At 48.8% G+C, this 17,794-nt stretch overlaps 3 protein-coding genes across 6 annotated transcripts; 1 reads left to right on the top strand and 2 right to left on the bottom strand.

Moving 5' to 3' along the window:
- The first annotated feature begins 430 nt into the window (after window positions 1-430).
- LOC114797325 (cytoplasmic dynein 1 light intermediate chain 1-like) lies at window positions 431-8,234 on the top strand. Of its 2 annotated transcripts, none has more exons than XM_028992162.1 (13): window positions 431-590; window positions 677-750; window positions 1,201-1,317; window positions 1,390-1,620; window positions 2,724-2,887; window positions 2,973-3,066; window positions 4,709-4,844; window positions 4,937-5,048; window positions 5,129-5,188; window positions 5,264-5,308; window positions 5,393-5,513; window positions 5,758-5,886; window positions 6,943-8,234. In XM_028992162.1, the coding sequence occupies exons 1-13, from the start codon at window positions 484-486 to the stop codon at window positions 7,053-7,055; spliced, it is 1,503 nt and encodes a 500-aa protein (XP_028847995.1). In that variant the 5' UTR covers window positions 431-483; the 3' UTR covers window positions 7,056-8,234. The 2 variants fall into 2 exon arrangements, with proteins under 2 accessions (XP_028847995.1, XP_028847996.1); XM_028992163.1 differs by having other exon boundaries at window positions 5,393-5,483.
- LOC114797326 (CKLF-like MARVEL transmembrane domain-containing protein 7) lies at window positions 8,051-10,121 on the bottom strand. 2 transcript variants are annotated; one of them, XM_028992165.1, is made up of 5 exons: window positions 9,719-10,121; window positions 9,475-9,648; window positions 9,120-9,218; window positions 8,941-9,043; window positions 8,051-8,459 (listed from the first exon to the last, which is right to left on the bottom strand). In XM_028992165.1, exons 1-5 carry the CDS (start codon window positions 9,782-9,784, stop codon window positions 8,446-8,448), a joined length of 456 nt encoding a protein of 151 aa, XP_028847998.1. In that variant the 5' UTR covers window positions 9,785-10,121; the 3' UTR covers window positions 8,051-8,445. The 2 variants fall into 2 exon arrangements, with proteins under 2 accessions (XP_028847998.1, XP_028847997.1); XM_028992164.1 differs by having other exon boundaries at window positions 8,941-9,218.
- Window positions 10,122-10,345: 224 nt separating this feature from the next.
- Window positions 10,346-16,482, bottom strand: LOC114797248 (CKLF-like MARVEL transmembrane domain-containing protein 8). Of its 2 annotated transcripts, XM_028992021.1 has the most exons (5): window positions 16,388-16,482; window positions 11,866-11,982; window positions 11,460-11,633; window positions 11,270-11,386; window positions 10,346-10,896 (listed from the first exon to the last, which is right to left on the bottom strand). In XM_028992021.1, the coding sequence occupies exons 2-5, from the start codon at window positions 11,980-11,982 to the stop codon at window positions 10,801-10,803; spliced, it is 504 nt and encodes a 167-aa protein (XP_028847854.1). In that variant the 5' UTR covers window positions 16,388-16,482; the 3' UTR covers window positions 10,346-10,800. The 2 variants fall into 2 exon arrangements, with proteins under 2 accessions (XP_028847854.1, XP_028847853.1); XM_028992020.1 differs by lacking the exon at window positions 16,388-16,482 and having other exon boundaries at window positions 11,866-12,031.
- Window positions 16,483-17,794: the final 1,312 nt, after the last annotated feature.

Consider the following 17,794-nt stretch of genomic DNA (forward strand, 5'->3'; position numbering starts at 1 on the left):
CTTTGTAGGCCAGCATCAGTATTTTGAACCTGATGCGTGCAGCTACTGGGAGCCGGTGGAGGGGACGTAGCAGAGGGATGGTGTGGGAGAATTTGGGAAGGTTGAAGATCAGTCGTGCTGCTGCATTTTGTATGAGTTGTAGAAAAATAAGAAAACACGTTGGATAAGGGCGTCTGCCAAACGCCTTAAATGTAAATGATGTAAATGTCTGGACGTGGATTTGGATGAAGCCTTTTGGCAGCTGAACAGATTCAGATTTGAAAAAAACGCAACTCGTGACTCTGTGACTTTATTTGAAACCGGATTATAATAATCGCCGAAATCCGCTGTAAGCGCGTGTTTCCGTGTTCGTCGAGTGCCGCCTCTGATTGGCCCGTCCACGCCCCGGCGTCGCCACGCCCCGACGTCGCCACGCCCCCGGCCCCGGCGCGCCTGCGCGCTACATCCGGGCTCCCCGTCGGCTGTCACACGGATCCTGCGAAGATGGCGGCGACTGGGCGGACCGCGCTCCTCTCCTCCGGCCCGGGCGCGACCGGCGGCGCGCCGGCGGAGGGACCGACCGCGGACGAGGACGACGGACAGAACCTGTGGTGGGTCCCCGCGCGCCGGGCGGCGTTTCCGCCGTGCGCGCCCCCGCGGCTTGTCGCGCTGACGTCCCTTCTCCCCTGTCGAGCAGGTCCTCCATCCTCAGCGAGGTGTCCACCCGGTCCCGCTCCAAGCTGCCGTCCGGGAGGAACGTGCTCGTCCTGGGTGGGTACCGGCGCGCAGCGCCCCTCCGCCGGGCCGATCTCGACCGATAATCCCGGTCAGCAGGACACTAATCGGCCGGTCCAGCCGCTTCCCCTCCTCTAAATTAATCACGTGCGACGATGGGGGTCTGGCGGGTGACACAGGCGACCGCAGAGTCCCCTGGGTGTCTCCTGGGGGACTGTCCCTGTCCCTGCTGATGGATCAGGGCATACATGTGAGGTTCTCGTGTTAATAGGAGGTATGTGGCTGTGACGTTGGGACAGTGGTGGCCTAGCGGTTCAGGAAGCGGCCCGTGTTCGAATCCCGATCCGCCAAGGTGCCACTGAGGCGCCACTGTCCCCACACACTGCTCACCAAGGGTGATGGTTAAATGCAGAGGACACATTTCACCGTGTGCTGTGCTGCTGTGTATCACAATGACAATCACTTCACGTCTCACGTCTCCCGCAGGTGAGGTGGGCTCGGGCAAAACGACGCTGGTGGCCAAACTGCAGGGGGTGGAGGAGTACGTGAGGGGGCGTGGCCTGGAGTACATGTACTTCAGCGTCCACGACGACGACATTGACGGTAAGAGAGTCCCCGCGGTCGGTGGGCGGGTCGCGTCCTGTCTGCGCGTCGCTGAGTGTTTCTGGCCTGCAGACCACACCCGCTGCAACGTGTGGGTCCAGGACGGGGACCTGTACCACAAGGGCCTGCAGAAGTTCGTCCTGGCGGCGGAGAACGTGGCGGACTCGCTGGCGCTGCTGGTGGTGGACATGTCCCGGCCGTGGCTGGCGCTCGACTCGCTGCACAGGTGGGCCGGCGTCCTGCGGGAACGCGTCGACAAGCTCCGCCTCCCTCCGGAGACCCTGCGGGACCTGGAGCACAGATGTACGTACGCGGTCTCGTGAACTGCGGCTCGATTATCGATGCGTCGCGGTTTTTTTTTCATGGCCTCGTTCACACGGACGTCCGAAGCACCGACCGATTTTCAAAGCATCAAATAAACGTAAAAAAACGCTGCACGCAACGTCTACTTTGCTGAGATTTCTGGCGAAATCGCGATTGATATTATGCAACAACGATACAGCAAACGTCGATCTAACGCAGCTACAACGCGTCCGGCGTTCGTGTCGGACGTCCGTGTGGACGAGGGCCGAGGTCCGACCCGGAGCGGCGCTGTACTCGCATCTTACTACCGCCACTACTTTTTAACTAGAACATTATTACCAAGCAATGGCATCGTGATATAATCCGGGTGGTACTTTACTTTACTTTACTTTTTACTTTACTTTACTTTACTTTACTTTACTTTACTTTACTTTACTTGGCAGACGCTTTTATCCATAGTGACCTACAAGAGGACGCCAGCAGTTCTCGTTCGATTTCTATAGATTTTGAGTTACAAAATTTAGAGCCCTGATAAGGCCGAACTTGTCAGAAAAAGAACACGCTCGGAAATTAAGTGCTAGACAAAAACATTTTTTGTGTGTGTGTGTGTGTTAGTGTTGGACTCGTCTGAAATATCTTTTAAACAAGTGGGTTTTCTTAAATGTTTCGTAAAGGTGGTGGTAGTCTCGGTTAGTCAAATGGAGCAGGGCAAGTTGTCCCACCAGCCAGGGACAACGAAGGAGAACAAGTAGTAGCCTAGTGGGGTAACACACTCGCCTGTGAACCAGGAGACCCAGGTTTACATTTACATTTACAGCATTTATCAGACGCCCTTATCCAGAGCGACTTCCAATCAGTAGTTACAGGGACAGTCCCCCCCTGGAGACACTCAGGGTTAAGTGTCTTGCTCAGGGACACGATGGTAGTAAGTGGGATTTGAACCTGGGTCTTCTGGTTCAGAGGCGAGTGTGTTACCCACTAGGCTACCACCACCAGGTTCAAAACCCACTCACTACCATTGTGTCCTTGAGCAAGACACTTAACCCTGAGTGTGTGTGTGTGTGTTGCACGCGTGGCGGTAAAACTTGCCGAACTCTCCTCAGTGGTGAAGCAGTTTCAGGAGTACGTGGAGCCCAGCGGTGACCCGGACGCCGCGGTGCAGCGCAGGAGCGCCGAGCAGCAGGAGGAGGAGGGCGTGGTCCTGCCCCTGGGAGAGAACACCCTCACACACAACCTGGGCTTCCCGCTGGTGGTGGTCTGTACCAAGGTCTGGTATAAAACACACACACACACACACACGAAAGCCAGGGCGGAGCCACTGAGTGTCCCCTGCCTGTCCCCTGCTGTCTCAGTGTGACGCCATCGGCGCCCTGGAGAAGGAGCACGACTACAGAGACGAGCACTTAGACTTCATCCAGTCCCACATCCGCCGCTTCTGCCTGCAGCGTATCCTCCGACACGGCGCTCATGTTTACGGTGCCCTGACGCCATGGCGACGGTGCTGTGCTCGCAGTTTTTATTTGGGGGGGTGGGTTGTATTTGGGTTCCTGGTTTTGTTGTTTTTTCTGGATTTTTCCATGTTTTGTAGGTTCTGTATTTCCAGATTATTCCGTGTTTGTGGGATCTGAGGATTTTGGGCTGTATTTGGGTTCCTGGTTTTGTGGATTTTTCCGGATTATTCCATGTTTTGTAGGTTCTGTATTTCCAGATTATTCCGTGTTTGTGGGATCTGAGGATTTTGGGCTGTATTTGGGTTCCTGATTTTGTTGTTTTTTTCTGGATTTTTACATGTTTTGTAGGTTCTGTATTTCCAGAATATTCCGTGTTTGTGGGATCTGAGGATTTTGGGCTGTATTTGGTTTCCTGGTTTTGTTGTTTTTTTCCGGATTATTCCATGTTTTGTAGGTTCTGCATTTCCAGATTATTCCGTGTTTGTGGAATCTGTGGATTTTGGGTTGTATTTGGGTTCCTGGTTTTGAGGTTTTTCCGGATTATGCCATGTTTTATAGGTTCTGTATTTCCAGATTATTCCGTGTTTGTAGGATCTGTGGATTTTGGGTTGTATTTGGGTTCCTGGTTTTGAGTTTTTTTTCCGGATTATTCCATGTTTTGTAGGTTCTGTATTTCCAGATTATTCCGTGTTTGTGGGATCTGTGGATTTTGGGTTGTATTTAAATTCCTGGTTTTGTGGGTTTTTCCGGATTATTCCATGTTTTGTAGGTTCTGTATTTCCAGATTATTCCGTGTTTGTAGGATCTGTGGATTTTGGGTTGTATTTGGGTTCCTGATTTTGCTGTTTTTTCTGGATTTTTCCATGTTTTGTAGGTTCTGTATTTCCAGATTATTCCGTGTTTGTGGGATCTGTGGATTTTGGGTTGTATTTAAATTCCTGGTTTTGTGGGTTTTTCTGGATTTTTCCATGTTTTGTAGGTTCTGTATTTCCAGATTATTCCGTGTTTGTGGGATCTGTGGATTTTGGGTTGTATTTAAATTCCTGGTTTTGTGGGTTTTTCCGGATTATTCCATGTTTTGTAGGTTCTGTATTTCCAGATTATTCCGTGTTTGTGGGAACTGAGGATTTTGGGCTGTATTTGGGTTCCTGGTTTTGAGGTTTTTCCGGATTATTCCATGTTTTGTAGGTTCTGTATTTCCAGATTATTCTGTGTTTGTGGGATCTGAGGATTTTGGGTTCCTGGTTTTGAGGTTTTTCCAGATTATTCCATGTTTTGTAGGTTCTGTATTTCCAGATTATTCCGTGTTTGTGGGATCTGAGGATTTTGGGCTGTATTTGGGTTCCTGGTTTTGAGGTTTTTTCCGGATTATTCCATGTTTTGTAGGTTCTGTATTTCCAGATTATTCTGTGTTTGTGGGATCTGAGGATTTTGGGTTGTATTTGGGTTCCTGGTTTTGTGGATTTTTCCGGATTATTCCATGTTTGGTAGGTTCTGTATTTCCAGATTATTCCGTGTTTGTGGGATCTGTGGATTTTGTGCTGTATTTGGGTTCCTGGTTTTGTGGGTTTTTCCGGATTATTCCATGTTTTGTAGGTTCTGTATTTTTTTCCCTTGACTGCTCGGTTCTCCACCAGACGGCGCGGCGCTGGTCTACACGTCGGTCAAGGAGAACAAGAACCTGGACGTTCTCTACAAGTACCTGGTGCACCGCCTGTACGGGTTCCCCTTCGGCGCACCGGCTCAGGTGGTGGAGAGAGACGCCGTCCTGATGTGGGTCCCTCGGCCAATCGCAGGCCTTGTAGCGTCCTCCCACCAGAGGAAAAGGCGTGTGACCATTCCGTCCCTGTGTGTCCCCCCTCTAGTCCAGCGGGCTGGGACAACGAGAAGAAGATCTCCATCCTGCACGAGAACCTGCAGACGCTGAAAGCCGACGAGCCGTTTGAGGACGTCATCGTGAAGCCTCCAGTCAGGAAGGTCCTCGTCTTCCCGTCCCCTCCCGGCCGGCAGGATCTGGTGTCCGCTGCAGGAAAGTAACGCAGCTTTGTGTCTTCCAGTTTGTGCACGAGAAGGAGATCTTGGCGGAAGATGACCAGGTCTTCCTCGTGAAGCTCCAGGTACGTTTGGTTGTCCAGCCTGCAGAAGGTGGCTTCCTGAGCCCGACTGAGGTTCTAATCGTGTTCCTGTTTCAGACTCTGCTGGCCAAACAGCCTCCAGTGACGGCAGGAAGACCCGTGGTGAGTCCCCCTCTTCTTCCTCTTCCTCTTCCTCCTCCTCGTACTGAGACCTCCTGCTCTGACCGAGTCCCCCTTCGTTTCCAGGACCCGTCTAACAGAGTCCCCGCTGGCTCCCCTCGAACCAGCAACCGCTCTGCGGCCGCCAACGTCGCCAACGTCATGCCCATCCAATCAGGTACCAAGAAGATCGATCCCAACATGAAAGGTGTGTATGAGACCCGAACCCTGAGGACATGTCCTCTTCTCCTCCCTCGCCGCTCCTGTCCTCCTTCTTGTGTCCTGCGTCACGTGACCTTTCTGAAGGTGGGGGTGTGTCTCTCTTATTTCTGAAGTCACCCTGCACGTGCGCGGGAATCTGTGGGTGTTGGACTGGGTGCTGGTGGCCTGCAGGCCTGTGATTGGTCGGTTTGTTGGTCTGTGTGCTGATTTGCGCATCGCCTTTGCCGCAGGTGGCCAGACGAGCGAGGGGGTCTTGGCGAACTTCTTCAATAGCCTCCTGACCAAGAAGGCGGGGTCACCGTCACCTGCTGGCCAACCGGCCACCGGCAGCAGCACGCCCGGGACAGTCAGGAAGTCAGGTGCTCACTGCACACACACACACACACACACAAAAAAAACTGTATGCTACACACACTGTACACAACACACTGGGGGTGTTGAAATGAATCTGATACTTGATGCGCCGTAATGCAGGGGCAGTGGTGGCCTAGCGGTTAAGGAAGCGGCCCCGTAATCAGAAGGTTGCCGGTTCGAATCCCGATCCGCCAAGGTGCCACTGAGCAAAGCACCGTCCCCACACACTGCTCCCCGGGCGCCTGTCATGGCTGCCCACTGCTCACTCAGGGTGATGGTTAAATGCAGAGGACAAATTTCACTGTGTGCACCGTGTGTTGAGCTGCTGTGTATCACATGTGACAATCACTTCACTTTAAATTTAAATTTTAAATTTCTGCATGGATTGGGTGCAGAATGTGATTGATTATATCATAATGATGTTGTTACACAGCATGAATGTTCGAAACCACGCCCCCAAACATACCGCGCTTTTTACCGCGCTTCCGTGGCCACTTCACTGGCGCTCGCTCGACTCCCCTGAACGCACACAGCGTTTACTGGACATGATCCAAAACTTCAAAATTGAAGCACCAAAAAAATTGGAGTCGGAATCATGGAGTAATCCACACATACACACATTCTCTCTCTCGCTCTCTCATGTTCCATCATGTGAACGTGTGATACAAACCTTAATGTCTCCGTGCATTCTCTCGTCATACAATTTGATTCAATTTGCAGACTTCAGGGAGCTGCTATCAATATTTGCAAATTTCCCAGAACTTCTGGATTATTCCGTGTTTGTAGGCTCTGTGGATTTTGGCCTGTTTTTGGGTTCCTGGTTTTGTGGTTTTCCGGATTATGCCATGTTTTGTAGGTTCTGTATTTCCAGATTATTCCATATTTGTAGGCTCTGTGGATGTTTAGGATTGTGTTTTGAGTGCCTGGTTTTCTCGTTTTTTTTCCCTGTTTGTCTGCTTTTTGAATTTTGGGGTTTCGGGTTACTCTTGCTGTGAAGCCTGCTGTTCACCTGATTTGATCGTTGCAACATTTGAAAGAATTTCCTCCCTCTGGTTCCGCAGGTTCTAAACTGGGACTGACTGATGTCCAAGCGGAGCTTGATCGCATTTCCAACAAATCAGAACTGGACTCGGCCAACTCGACCACGCCCCCCAATGAAAATGATCAATCCTGAAGTGGAGGAGAGACTGAAAAAGAATCTGCCCCCCCTCCTCCGCCCCGCCTCTTCCTCCCACCGCCCCTTCATCTCCAGCCCTGCGTGTGTTTTATCTTATCAGCCGCATGTTGGCTGATCTGCCTCTCTCTCTCTCTCTCTCTCTCTCTCTCTCTCTCATACACACGGTGGCCTGATGGGGAGGTCTAGAGGATGGAGACCAGGTGGTCAGTTCAGGGTTCTGTTTCGGGAGATCTTTTCCTGTCCTGTCTCACTGGGATGGACCGTCCCCCTAACAGAACCCTGAACCTCCACTCACATGGACTGGTGCTTCTGGTGACCGGCTCGTCCCTGCTGGGTCGGGTTGACAGAGGGGACTTCAGGTCTGAGGGCGGGTGTGTTTTTTTTGTTTTTTTTTGTCAGCAGTAGAAGTGGGCGGGTCTTTGTTGAACGCAGTGGGTGTGGCCTCACAAAGTATTTATAACTGACTGAACCGCTCGTTGGTGCGCAGTATTGATCTTCCTGTTTATTTATTTGCTTGTTAATTTATTTTGTATGGAGGGCGGGGCTGAAGCACCACTAATGTACAGGTTTTTCTTTTTTTTTTCCACAAATGGAATCATTGTGACGCTCATAACATGAGTCCGTAAAAAAAAAAAAAAACAGTGTTCCAGAAACCAGCGTATTTGCCCTTTTACTGAGACGAGTTGGACTGCTGAGTTTGTGTCCTTATCACACTCATCATATATGCACATGTGTGTACACACTACTTCATCAAGGCTGCGCATCACACACTCTCTCTACTCTTCTGTTACACTTTGGACCAAAGTGAATTATTGTCACTTTTATGTGTGTGTGTCAATTTGCTGAGATCTGTGTATAATCTCTCTCTCACACACACACACACACACACACACACACACACTCTGCAGGTTGAGTATTGTCAGCATGAGGTGTGTTTAACCTGCAATCTACACACCAGCTTTATCCGCACACTTTCTTTTTATTTTGTGCCTGTGTGTGTATGTGTGTGTGCGTGTGTGTGTGTGTGTGTGTGTGAGAGAGAGAAGAGGAGGAGGGTAGATGTGTACAGAAACTGTAAATGTTACTGGGGCTAACAGGGGGGATGTACAGTCGTCATAATCATCATCAGTAAAACTCACGCTGTAGTGCTGTTTGTATGAATCGGGTCCGTTAACATGCGATTAAAGGTGTATTTATTGCAATCCCGGGCTCTCGTGTCTAAATCGTAGGATTCAATATATTTACAGTGGGTGGGTGGGTGTGGCTGTAGCATAGAAATAATAATTATAATAAGTAGGTTTATTCAAGTCTTGCATTCTTCATGAAGATACAAGCAGTAATGCTGAATTAGAGCAGCGCCGTGACCCTGGTGACCTTTCACTTGACCTCACGTCTTCACATCTGCAGGGAAGCAGACGGATTATGCGTTATAACAGCAGTACAGCGTTTTCCTTTTTTTTTTTTTTTTTTACATCTACTGTGATTGACTTCATCAAGTCTTCATTTTTTTAGAATGACCGTCAGACCCTGTTTCCTCGTCGAGCAGTCAGGTTCCAGTTCTCAATTTACAGCATTTACCAGACGCTCTTATCCAGAGCGACTTACAATCAGTAGTTACAGGGACAGTTCCCCCCTGGAGACACTCAGGGTTACGTGTCTTGCTCAGGGACACAATGGTAGTAAGTGGGATTTGAACCTGGGTCTTCTGGTTCATAGGAGTGTGTGTTACACACTAGGCTACTACCACCCTACAGTTCTAGATCAGAAAAGTCAGACACCCCAAAATTCATATTAAATAGTAAATGTCGAAACGTGATGAGCGGCTGATGTTTAATGAAGCGTACCGTTAACCGTTCCATCACTAGTTGCTACGTTTCCTCACCTTGAACTTGACCCGGAGTCTGAGTGGACGGGGGACGCCAGGCGGCCTGGAAGGACAAGGACGCGCTGGCAGCCAGGAGGTAGGTCAGCAGGATGCCCGAAATCTGCCAGGCGAGGGACGTGATGACGCCGGTGTCTGTGTCTCTGTCTGTCTGTGTGTGTTTTTGTGGCCGAACTCACGGATGCGCCCATCAGCAGCGGCACGTCGCAGCTCTTCACGGCGGCGGTGCAGGAGACTGCGACCAGGCTGAAGAACCCCAAAATGTCCAACGCAAACTCCTGAAAGACAAAGGCGTCTGCTGCTTTACCCGATGCTGAACGAACTGGGGTCGTAATTCTGGTCTTCTGAGAAGATTTTGGAGATCCCCATCTTACTCTCATAAACGTCCATCATCTTTCATCCTTTTAATAATCTTTAATAATAATCTGTACTTAAGGACCTCGGCTAGAAATAAAACCATGGTTGCCGTAGAATGTTCTATTAGTCATAATCATTTATACTTCTGATGTACGCAGTTTCATGCAGGACACTCACAGTCACGTCCCAGTTGACCCAGGTGACCCTGCTGGGCAGCTTCAGAGCAGCGAGGATGAGGAAGAGCAGGATGGCGACCAGGAGCACCAGCGTGGTGACATGGAAGAAGGCGAAGGCGTAGCTCACCCTGTGCCAGGAGGTGTGAACGCAGAGGAACACGGGCAGGAGGACCACCTTCACGCAGAAGACGCGTCAAACCGCCAGCAGGCCACGAACGTGGCACAGCAACGTCCAGAGTACTCACCAGCTGGGCGACCTTCAGCAAGCCCCGAGCCGACCGGAGATACTTCACGTTCACAACAGAAGCCATTTCAGTACGGAATTAGACAGGGATTCTGAAAATGTGGTTCTTTAAGGAACACGACGTGGAGCACGTTTAAAAACGGCAGGAAATGAGACGCGGGATTGCGACATTTCCTTGTGATGCATTTCTCACGTCATTTCCATTTTCACAACACTTTCACACTGTAAAAGGCAGCGTTATCCCATATTATAATCTCTTCCCGGCCTCTCCGCATGATGAGCTGGTCCAACCCCCACATGCAGTGTGGTCTGAGGGTCTGAGCCCCGACTTTCAGGAAGGTCTGGTGGTCCGAACCCCCAACTCTCAGGAAGATCTGAGGGTCTGACCAGCTACTTTCAGGAAGGTCAGATGGTCTGACCCCCAACTTTCAAGACGGTCTGAGGGTCTGAGCCCCGACTTTCAAGACAGTCTGAGGGTCCGACCCTCAATTTTCAGGAAGATCTGATTGTCCGACCTAGAGCCCAGACTTTAAGGAAGATGTGAGTGTCTGACCCACCGACTTTCAGGAAGGTCTGATGGTCCAACCCCTCCACTTTCAAGACGGTCTAAGGGTCCGAACCCCGATTTTTAGGAATGTCTGAGGGTCCAACCAGTGACTTTCAGGAAGGTGTTATTGTATGACCCCTTACATGCAGGTTGTACCTATGGTCCAACGTGTCACCCAGCAGCACGTTCACGATATTTAAAAAACCAAAGCCATTATCTACAGTATAAAATATTAAATATTAAAACACACAATACCTGGATCTTCAGGCTAGAGCTCGAATCAGGCCTAAAATGTTGGATGCTGTGCTGAGGTCGACCTGAGCCGAGCCGAACTGACCCCAAATAAACTGATAAAAACTGAGCCCAAACCTTCAGACCAAGAATTACAGATCTAATGCAGGGAAATGATCAGCACAAGCTCATAATAATAATAATTATAATAATAATTTTATTTCCAGTCCCCTTTCAGGCCCACTGAAGGACGCAGAAAAACAAAACAGCAGCAAATATTAGCACATCAGACACACACACACACACTATCCTCCTTCACCACCATCTTGCATGGCTCTCCAGGATCTCAGACTCAGGATGGAGCTGCAAGCATAGCTTAGAGACACCAGAAAAACACAGACCTGGGGGGTGAAAAGACAGTGTCAGAAAATCTGAAGGAAAATCACATGTCTTCTGGAGACGGTTTTGTCATTTCTTCTGGAAGGTATGAGGTCTCTTGTTTCCACATTTTCCTTCAGATCTGGATAACAGCCCCACACGGTGAAGGAAACAAGTCAGGCACCAGCGGCAGTTCAGGGAATCACATAAACTCATGTCAGGACACAAAAAAATACACAATGACCGGGTGGGGACAGGCCACAATCAGGGTGCATTTATACACATGACAACAGACGCACTCAATCAGGGCATCAGAAGCACAGCCAAAGAACATCAAACTCTGGCCTGGAACGCCGAACCGGAGCGCCAATAGAAACCCTGTTTGGAGTTGGTTACCGTGGACGCGGCCCAGGCGCTGTAGCTGTCCTCCTCTTTGCTAGAGGCCACCAGGGTCGCCTCGACGACACCGGCCACCGCGTAGACAAGCGCCGCACTGCAGTTGAAGACCAGCGTCTGCGTGAAGGGGACAGAGGAGCGTCTTTTTGCGCGTCTGCAGGAACGTGGACGTGTGCGGGGCCGAGCTCACCGCCGTGTCCCAGGGCAGCTGTGGCATCCGGGTCAGGGCCTTGGCGAGGTAGAGGAGGAGGAGGACGACGGTCAGCACCCAGCAGAAGATGCTGACGAACATCACCCAGCCCAAGGCGGCGGAGTGGACGTACTCGGTCACGGCGATCAGCAGCCAGGCCGGCAGACCCAGCACCTGGGGACAGTGTGGTCAGATAGGAACAGGACGCCGATTGTCCCGCTGCTCGCGGATGCAAACAATGACATTTGCATGGAGGCAGGATGGAGCGAAACTTTCACTTCTTACAAACGCTGGACACAACTTTTATGGTTCGTGAAATTAATAAAAAGACATTTTATTTGACTCTGGGAAGGCTGGAGCAGAACCTCAGTGGGTGGATGCGGGTGGATGAAGGCGGAAGCCTCACCGTCTCTATGCCCAGCAGCAGGGACCGTAGGCGGCCGAGGCGCAGGTACGGGTGGAAGCTGCTGCCGCTGGAGATGCTGGTGTTGATCACTGGTCTGGAGCTGCCGAAGTTCTCCATCTGGACAAACAGCATAAAACACGAGACCGGAGAGAAACAAGGCGGGATGAGGAGCAGAACCGGAACTGTTCATTCCCACGTCGCCCCGCCCATCCCACTTCCTAAAGGAAACTGTCCACCCCAACACGCCACTTCTGGTTGTGCCCCAAACGTGGAGATTTCTGGTGTTCTATATTTGGATGTTTGACTACATTGGAGGATTTGAGTTCTTCATGTTGAGAAGTAAAGGTGGCACTCAAAATATGGAATCCATTACTACAATTTATGGATAAATCTATGGCGGCAGTAACCTAGTGGGAGAGACACTCGTCTATAAACCAGAAGACCAGACCCAGGTTCGAACTGCACTTACTGCCAGTAATTGGAAGGTAATCTGAATCTTTCACCCACACGTTGTGTCCCTGAGCAAGACCTTCAGTAGTCTCCATGTAACTACTGACTGTAAGGCCCTCTGGATAAGGGCTTCTACTAAATGCCACGAAGCTCTTCTTATCTTCTTCCTCCTAGGTGCTTCTTGTTAGTGGGGATTTGGTGTAGGGGGGTGTATGGTTTAGGATTTTATTGTTTGTTTGTTCTGTCATTCATCTGAAAATTATAAACACAAACTGGGACAAGTTCATCAAGAGCGAAATGCAGCACGTACAGTGTAAAATATTAAAGAGAAAAACACTCAGTCTACGTGGCACTTCAGGCTGCGCCGCTTCTACCAGCAGGTGGAGGCAAAACTCCAGAGAAGATTCTCCTCCATCCAGCAGACAACAGCTGTAAACCCTGCTCCACATCAAAACCCGATATGTAGATACCATTCGCATTACAACTCAGAACAAAAGCGTTTTTTTTTTTTATTTAGGATGTAGAAAGTGTCCATAAGAGCTCGTTTAGTCCAAATAATTTCTAAAGAGGTACCAGTGGAGCGGTGGTGGAATATCGGAGAGATCGAGGTGCGGAGCCAGGAGTGATGAGAGATCTGAGGTAGGAGGGTGCAGTTGAGTTGGGAAGGTTGAAAACAAGTTGTGCTGCAGCGTTCTGGATCAGCTGAAGAGGTCGAGTAATGCTGAGAGGAAGACCAGCCAGGGGTGGGTTACAGTAGTACAGTTTGAAGATGACCAGATATTGGACAAGAATTGGACAAATCGTTCTAACGTTGTAGAGAAGGAATCGAAATGAACGAGAGAGATTGGAAATGTGAGAAGTGTAGGAGAGGGAGTTGTCCGTGGTTACCCCAAGAGTGTGTGCAGTGGTTGAAGGAGAAATTGAATCAGCAGGGATGAATAGGAGTTTAGTTTTGCTGGGGTTGAGTTTCAGGTGATGTGCTGCCATCCAGGATGAGATGTCAGACAGGCAAGCAGAGATTTTGGTGGACACGCTGCATCTGATTGTGAGGTGCAGAGCTTGTGAGGTGTAGATGTGGAAGGGGACATATCTCATGATTAAGAACTGGTTTTCTCAGCATTTTTCATGGTCTACAACTGGATTTATGTCACTTTCATGTTATATATAAGATTATTAATAGTTTTCAGAGACATATCCCCAAATTTACATGACTTTTTAATTTTATATGCTGCTAAAAATGGTTGAAAAGCAGTTAATCACAGGAATAAATGGGAGAATAAAACATAATTAATTAATACAATATGACAGGAATAATAAAAGCTGGAAATAAAAACATTATTAATTTATTCAGTGTGTCAATGTATTTAATTTGGCCACATTCCGTGCATCATGAATTACTTCAAAGTCAGTGGGCGGGGCTAAAGCTCATCCAGCCTGATCTTGCACAGACGATTGGTTCGGACTGAAGTTATAATGCTGAACCTGAATATGTTGTGGGTAAAGTGAGTACTGTGTGTACTGAGGTAGTTGGAGTACAACCAGTAACATGCAAGTGCGCATGAATGGTAGCGCCATGTTGGAAAGGACTCCGCATTAGTCCTGCCCACTTAATTTGATTGGCCTATTTCATATAGACACTCATAGCTGTCAAGCAACGTTTACCTAAATTCTGACTTTGATTCTAGAAATTAATGTGATTTTATTTTTATCATTAGATCAGGTTCTAGATTTTATCTAGAACAACATGAAACTCTATTTCAGGCTCTCCTCCTACTTCTTGTCCACAGAGGTTTGGTGATTCTAGTTCACCTTCTCTGCTATATAATGATAGTTCTGCTTCTGCACCACGTGACCTTTGTCATGATCTCCTCAACAGCAGATGGCGCTGTGGCTGCAACTCCTGCCCTCGGGTTTTAACACCATGCAAACGAGTGGGTTTCATTTTTAAAAAAAGAACCAATCAGAAGTCGGAGAGATGGTGGTTCAACAGTGAGGGTGAAGGCTGAAAATACCAAACCTGAGCAGACCAGTCATCCTGCAGATCCTGCAGTGTGTGTGTGTGTGTGTGTGTGTGTGTACAAAATAATAACCATGTGAGCAGCAACTGGAAGAATTCTAGGAAGACGTCTGGGTCTGGTGATTTCCTCCCCTAAATGTGTGTGTGTGTGTGTGTGTGTGTGTGTGTAGAAGACGTTATAAAATGAAAATGGTTTCCATGTAAACAGGAATTCTCACTGAGTAGACAGGAAGTCAAGATATATATTTTTTTCTTCTGTGATCCAGTGACGTATAAAAGCAAGAGAGATAAGAATCAGTCTCTCCCTCACCCACACACACACCCACACACACACACACACACAGTGATGAGTAAACATGGAGAGTTGGGGTGAATGAAGGCCAGACGCAAATAACTGGAAAATCTCATTTTGTATTCGGTTTAGAGATAAAAGTCACATCAGCTACAAACAAACTCACCACCAGAGTTCTATTAATACATGAACTGTTAATACAAAAAAAAAAATGTTTTTTGTGCACTTTTGAGACCCGGTATAATGAAACATTGTATAAATAAAACACTGCATAAAAACTACATTACACCTTCAGCAAAAAGAATCAGAAGAATTAACAAATAAAATAACAATAAACAAGTCATAAAAAAGACATAAAATACATAATAGAAAAAAGTAGAACAATGATTTTTACTGACATGGATGAAGTTCTGTGGGAGCTGCCACACTGAAAGAGGTTCAGAAGAGGTGGACACGAGGTGGGTTGGAGGAGATCAGAAGGGATTTCTTTCAACACTTTTGGACTTACTGTAACCTGTGTATGGTTTTTGTGTTGCACTTCTCTCTCTCTCTCTCAGGTCTGTGTGTGGAGGACGCCCAGTATACACTTTTGGAGAAACTGTGATTATGGACACTTAGCGACAATGCTAAGCTCTGTTTGAGCTTTGAAACTGGCTGCTTCCTGGATTGGGAGTTGTCTGTGGTTCTCTTACCTGCTTTCACTTTGTGTGGTTTTCTTAGTTTTTTCGTTTTATTGATTTTATTTGACTTTTGTCTTTTGTAACATGACTGTTTTGTAATAAAGGTGGTTTCCCCCCTCTTCCACCCTCTCTCGCTCTTTCGCTCTCTCTCCCCTATCTCTCTCTCCCCCTCTCTCTCCCTCCCTCTCTCTCCCCACTCCCTCTCCTCCCCCCCCCCCTCTCTCCCTCTCTAGCTCTCTCTCTCTCACTCCCTCTCCCTCCCTCCCTCCCTCCCTCCCTCTCTAGCTCTCTCTCTCTCTCTCTCTCTCTCTCTCACTCTCCCTCTCCCTCCCTCTCTCCCCCCCCCCCTCTCTCTCCCTCTCTAGCTCTCTCTCTCTCTCACTCCCTCTCTTGCTCTCTCTCCCTCCCTCCCTCTCTTGCTCTCTCTCTCCCTCTCTCTCTCGTGTTATTTTCTCAGCAGGATGTGAAGGTGGAACGGTGGTGTTTCCACTCGTGGAAAATATGAATCTGCTGCTGACAGATTAAAGACACCCCCCCCCCCCCCACACACACACACACACACACACGCAGACTTTTTATTTTTTACTTTCAGCCTCGCATATTAAACGGCCCTCTGCTGAATTATGGAAGGAGAGAGAAAGGGACGGAGAGATCGACCTCTTCTGTCTGTGGGGACTGGTGTCCATTTGCCTAATCCTCCAGTAATAGTGCACACTGTCCCACAATGCACTGGGCTGCATCCTCTCTCGCCTTATTAGAATAACAGTGGGTGCAGCGAGAAGTTTGTGGTTTTAATGATCCCAGCAGCCTGCTGCAGCGCGGTCCCAGGGGGAACACGGCCGGAACGTTGTGGAACAGCGAGAGATCTTCACACCGTCATGGTTATAGAGACGGGGAGAGGGACAAGACAGACAGGGTGACGGGACGATGGTGTCATGGAGTCATGTGATGATGATTCATGCGTCTGTCAATGCAGTACAACAGAAATGGAGACCTCTTACACACCTTGTTCTCTCTCTCTCTGTGTGTGTGTGTATGTGTGTGAGAATGATGCCCCCCCCCCCCCAACACACACACACTTACTTTGATGTAATAAGAGGAAGGTCCACGTTTTGTGGTCAGAAGAGGGTAATGTTCTCTTAAGGTGGCCCAGGTTATCTCCTGCCCTCTTCAATCCAGAATGCGACCCAGATCCTCCTTAAGCAGGTGTTCTCTGTGTGTGTGAGAATGATGCCCCCCCCCCCAACACACACACACTTACTTTGATGTAATAAGAGGAAGGTCTACGTTTTGTGGTCAAAAGTGGGTAATGTTTTCTTAAGGTGGCCCAGGTTATCTCCTGCCCTCTTCAATCCAGAATGCGACCCAGATCCTCCTTAAACAGGTGTTCTGTGTGTGTGTGTGTGTGTGTGTGTGTACCTTCTTATTGATGTAGCATGGGACAGGTGTTTCTGTTCCCGTAAAAAAGAGTGGTGTGTGTGTGTGTGTGTTCTGGTGTGGCTCTGTTGGACAAGTTGTTTCATGCAGCAGACCTCTGAAACCACCCAAACACAAGCACACACACACACACACGTAAACCAGATTTTACACACACGTTGTATAGAAACATTTCTAAACATAGCTTGAGGGTCCATGTGTGAGGAGATGTCTGTGTGTGTGTGTGTGTGTGTATGTGTCACCCCGTCTTGAGGCTATAGTGGACGGGCGGAGTCTAATCCAGACTCATTATTATGCAAAATCAGAGCAGCTCACTTTCAATCCTGTTCCACTCAATTAGCGCTGCACTCGTTAATCTTCTTAATCACATTAATTACCCTGCGGGGACTGAGAGAGACGGAGTGGGTTTTGCATAATGTGTTTATGTGAAAGTTAGAAAACAGTGAAGGATGAGACGTTAATGTGTGTGTGTGTGTGTGTGTGTGTGTGTGTGTGTGTGTGAGCAGCATTAGTTTGTGCCGCAGTAGATCTTCACCAGTTCTCCCACCATGGACGCTACAGACCAGGAGATCCCCACTAGACCTGCTGTTCAGGACATGTATAAATTAGCCAGACTGACGTGATCTGGTCCACGCACCCCCTCCCCAGCAGGTCAGTGTGGGCGTGGCCATCAGGTTTCCTGCAGGCTTCGTGGATTCAAGCATCAGAGGGAATTCTGTGAATCAGGATAATTTACACCATGAACCTCGGAAGCAGCACATCTGACAAACTGATGACAGACGCGCCTCCACATGGTTTGGATTAAAGTAGCAGATATGGAATTTTTCAAAATGATGTTATGTGAACTGGAGATTGTGAGACTGTTTGTGCATGTGTGTGAGAGTGTGTGGGTAGAATAATAACACACACAAAGGGAGATTAGGGAGGGAATGAGGCATGGAGTAACATCTCAGTGGGGTCAGAGGTCAGGCTGTGGTCACAAGGTCGTCTGTCTGATTTCCCTTGTGCACCGAAAGAGTGGCTTGGGGGCGGAGCTCCACTTAAACACTCCCC

This window comes from Denticeps clupeoides, chromosome 9, assembly GCF_900700375.1.
Source record: "Denticeps clupeoides chromosome 9, fDenClu1.1, whole genome shotgun sequence".
Lineage (NCBI taxonomy): Eukaryota > Metazoa > Chordata > Actinopteri > Clupeiformes > Denticipitidae > Denticeps > Denticeps clupeoides.

Coding starts and splice junctions, on each gene's coding strand:
- LOC114797326 (XM_028992164.1), bottom strand. CDS start 9,784: ATGGCTTCTGTTGTGAACGTGAAGTATCTCCGGTCGGCTCGGGGCTTG. Junction 9,219..9,474: donor GGGTCAACTGGGACGTGACT/GTGAGTGTCCTG, acceptor TTTGTCTTTCAG/GAGTTTGCGTTGGACATTTT. Junction 8,460..8,940: donor GACTCCGGGTCAAGTTCAAG/GTGAGGAAACGT, acceptor GCTTCCCTGCAG/ATGTGAAGACGTGAGGTCAA.
- LOC114797325 (XM_028992162.1), top strand. CDS start 484: ATGGCGGCGACTGGGCGGACCGCGCTCCTCTCCTCCGGCCCGGGCGCG. Junction 5,049..5,128: donor TGAAGCCTCCAGTCAGGAAG/GTCCTCGTCTTC, acceptor TGTGTCTTCCAG/TTTGTGCACGAGAAGGAGAT. Junction 5,887..6,942: donor CGGGACAGTCAGGAAGTCAG/GTGCTCACTGCA, acceptor CTGGTTCCGCAG/GTTCTAAACTGGGACTGACT.
- LOC114797248 (XM_028992020.1), bottom strand. CDS start 11,997: ATGCTGTTTGTCCAGATGGAGAACTTCGGCAGCTCCAGACCAGTGATC. Junction 11,634..11,865: donor TGCTGCTGGGCATAGAGACG/GTGAGGCTTCCG, acceptor CACTGTCCCCAG/GTGCTGGGTCTGCCGGCCTG. Junction 11,387..11,459: donor AGCTGCCCTGGGACACGGCG/GTGAGCTCGGCC, acceptor CCCTTCACGCAG/ACGCTGGTCTTCAACTGCAG.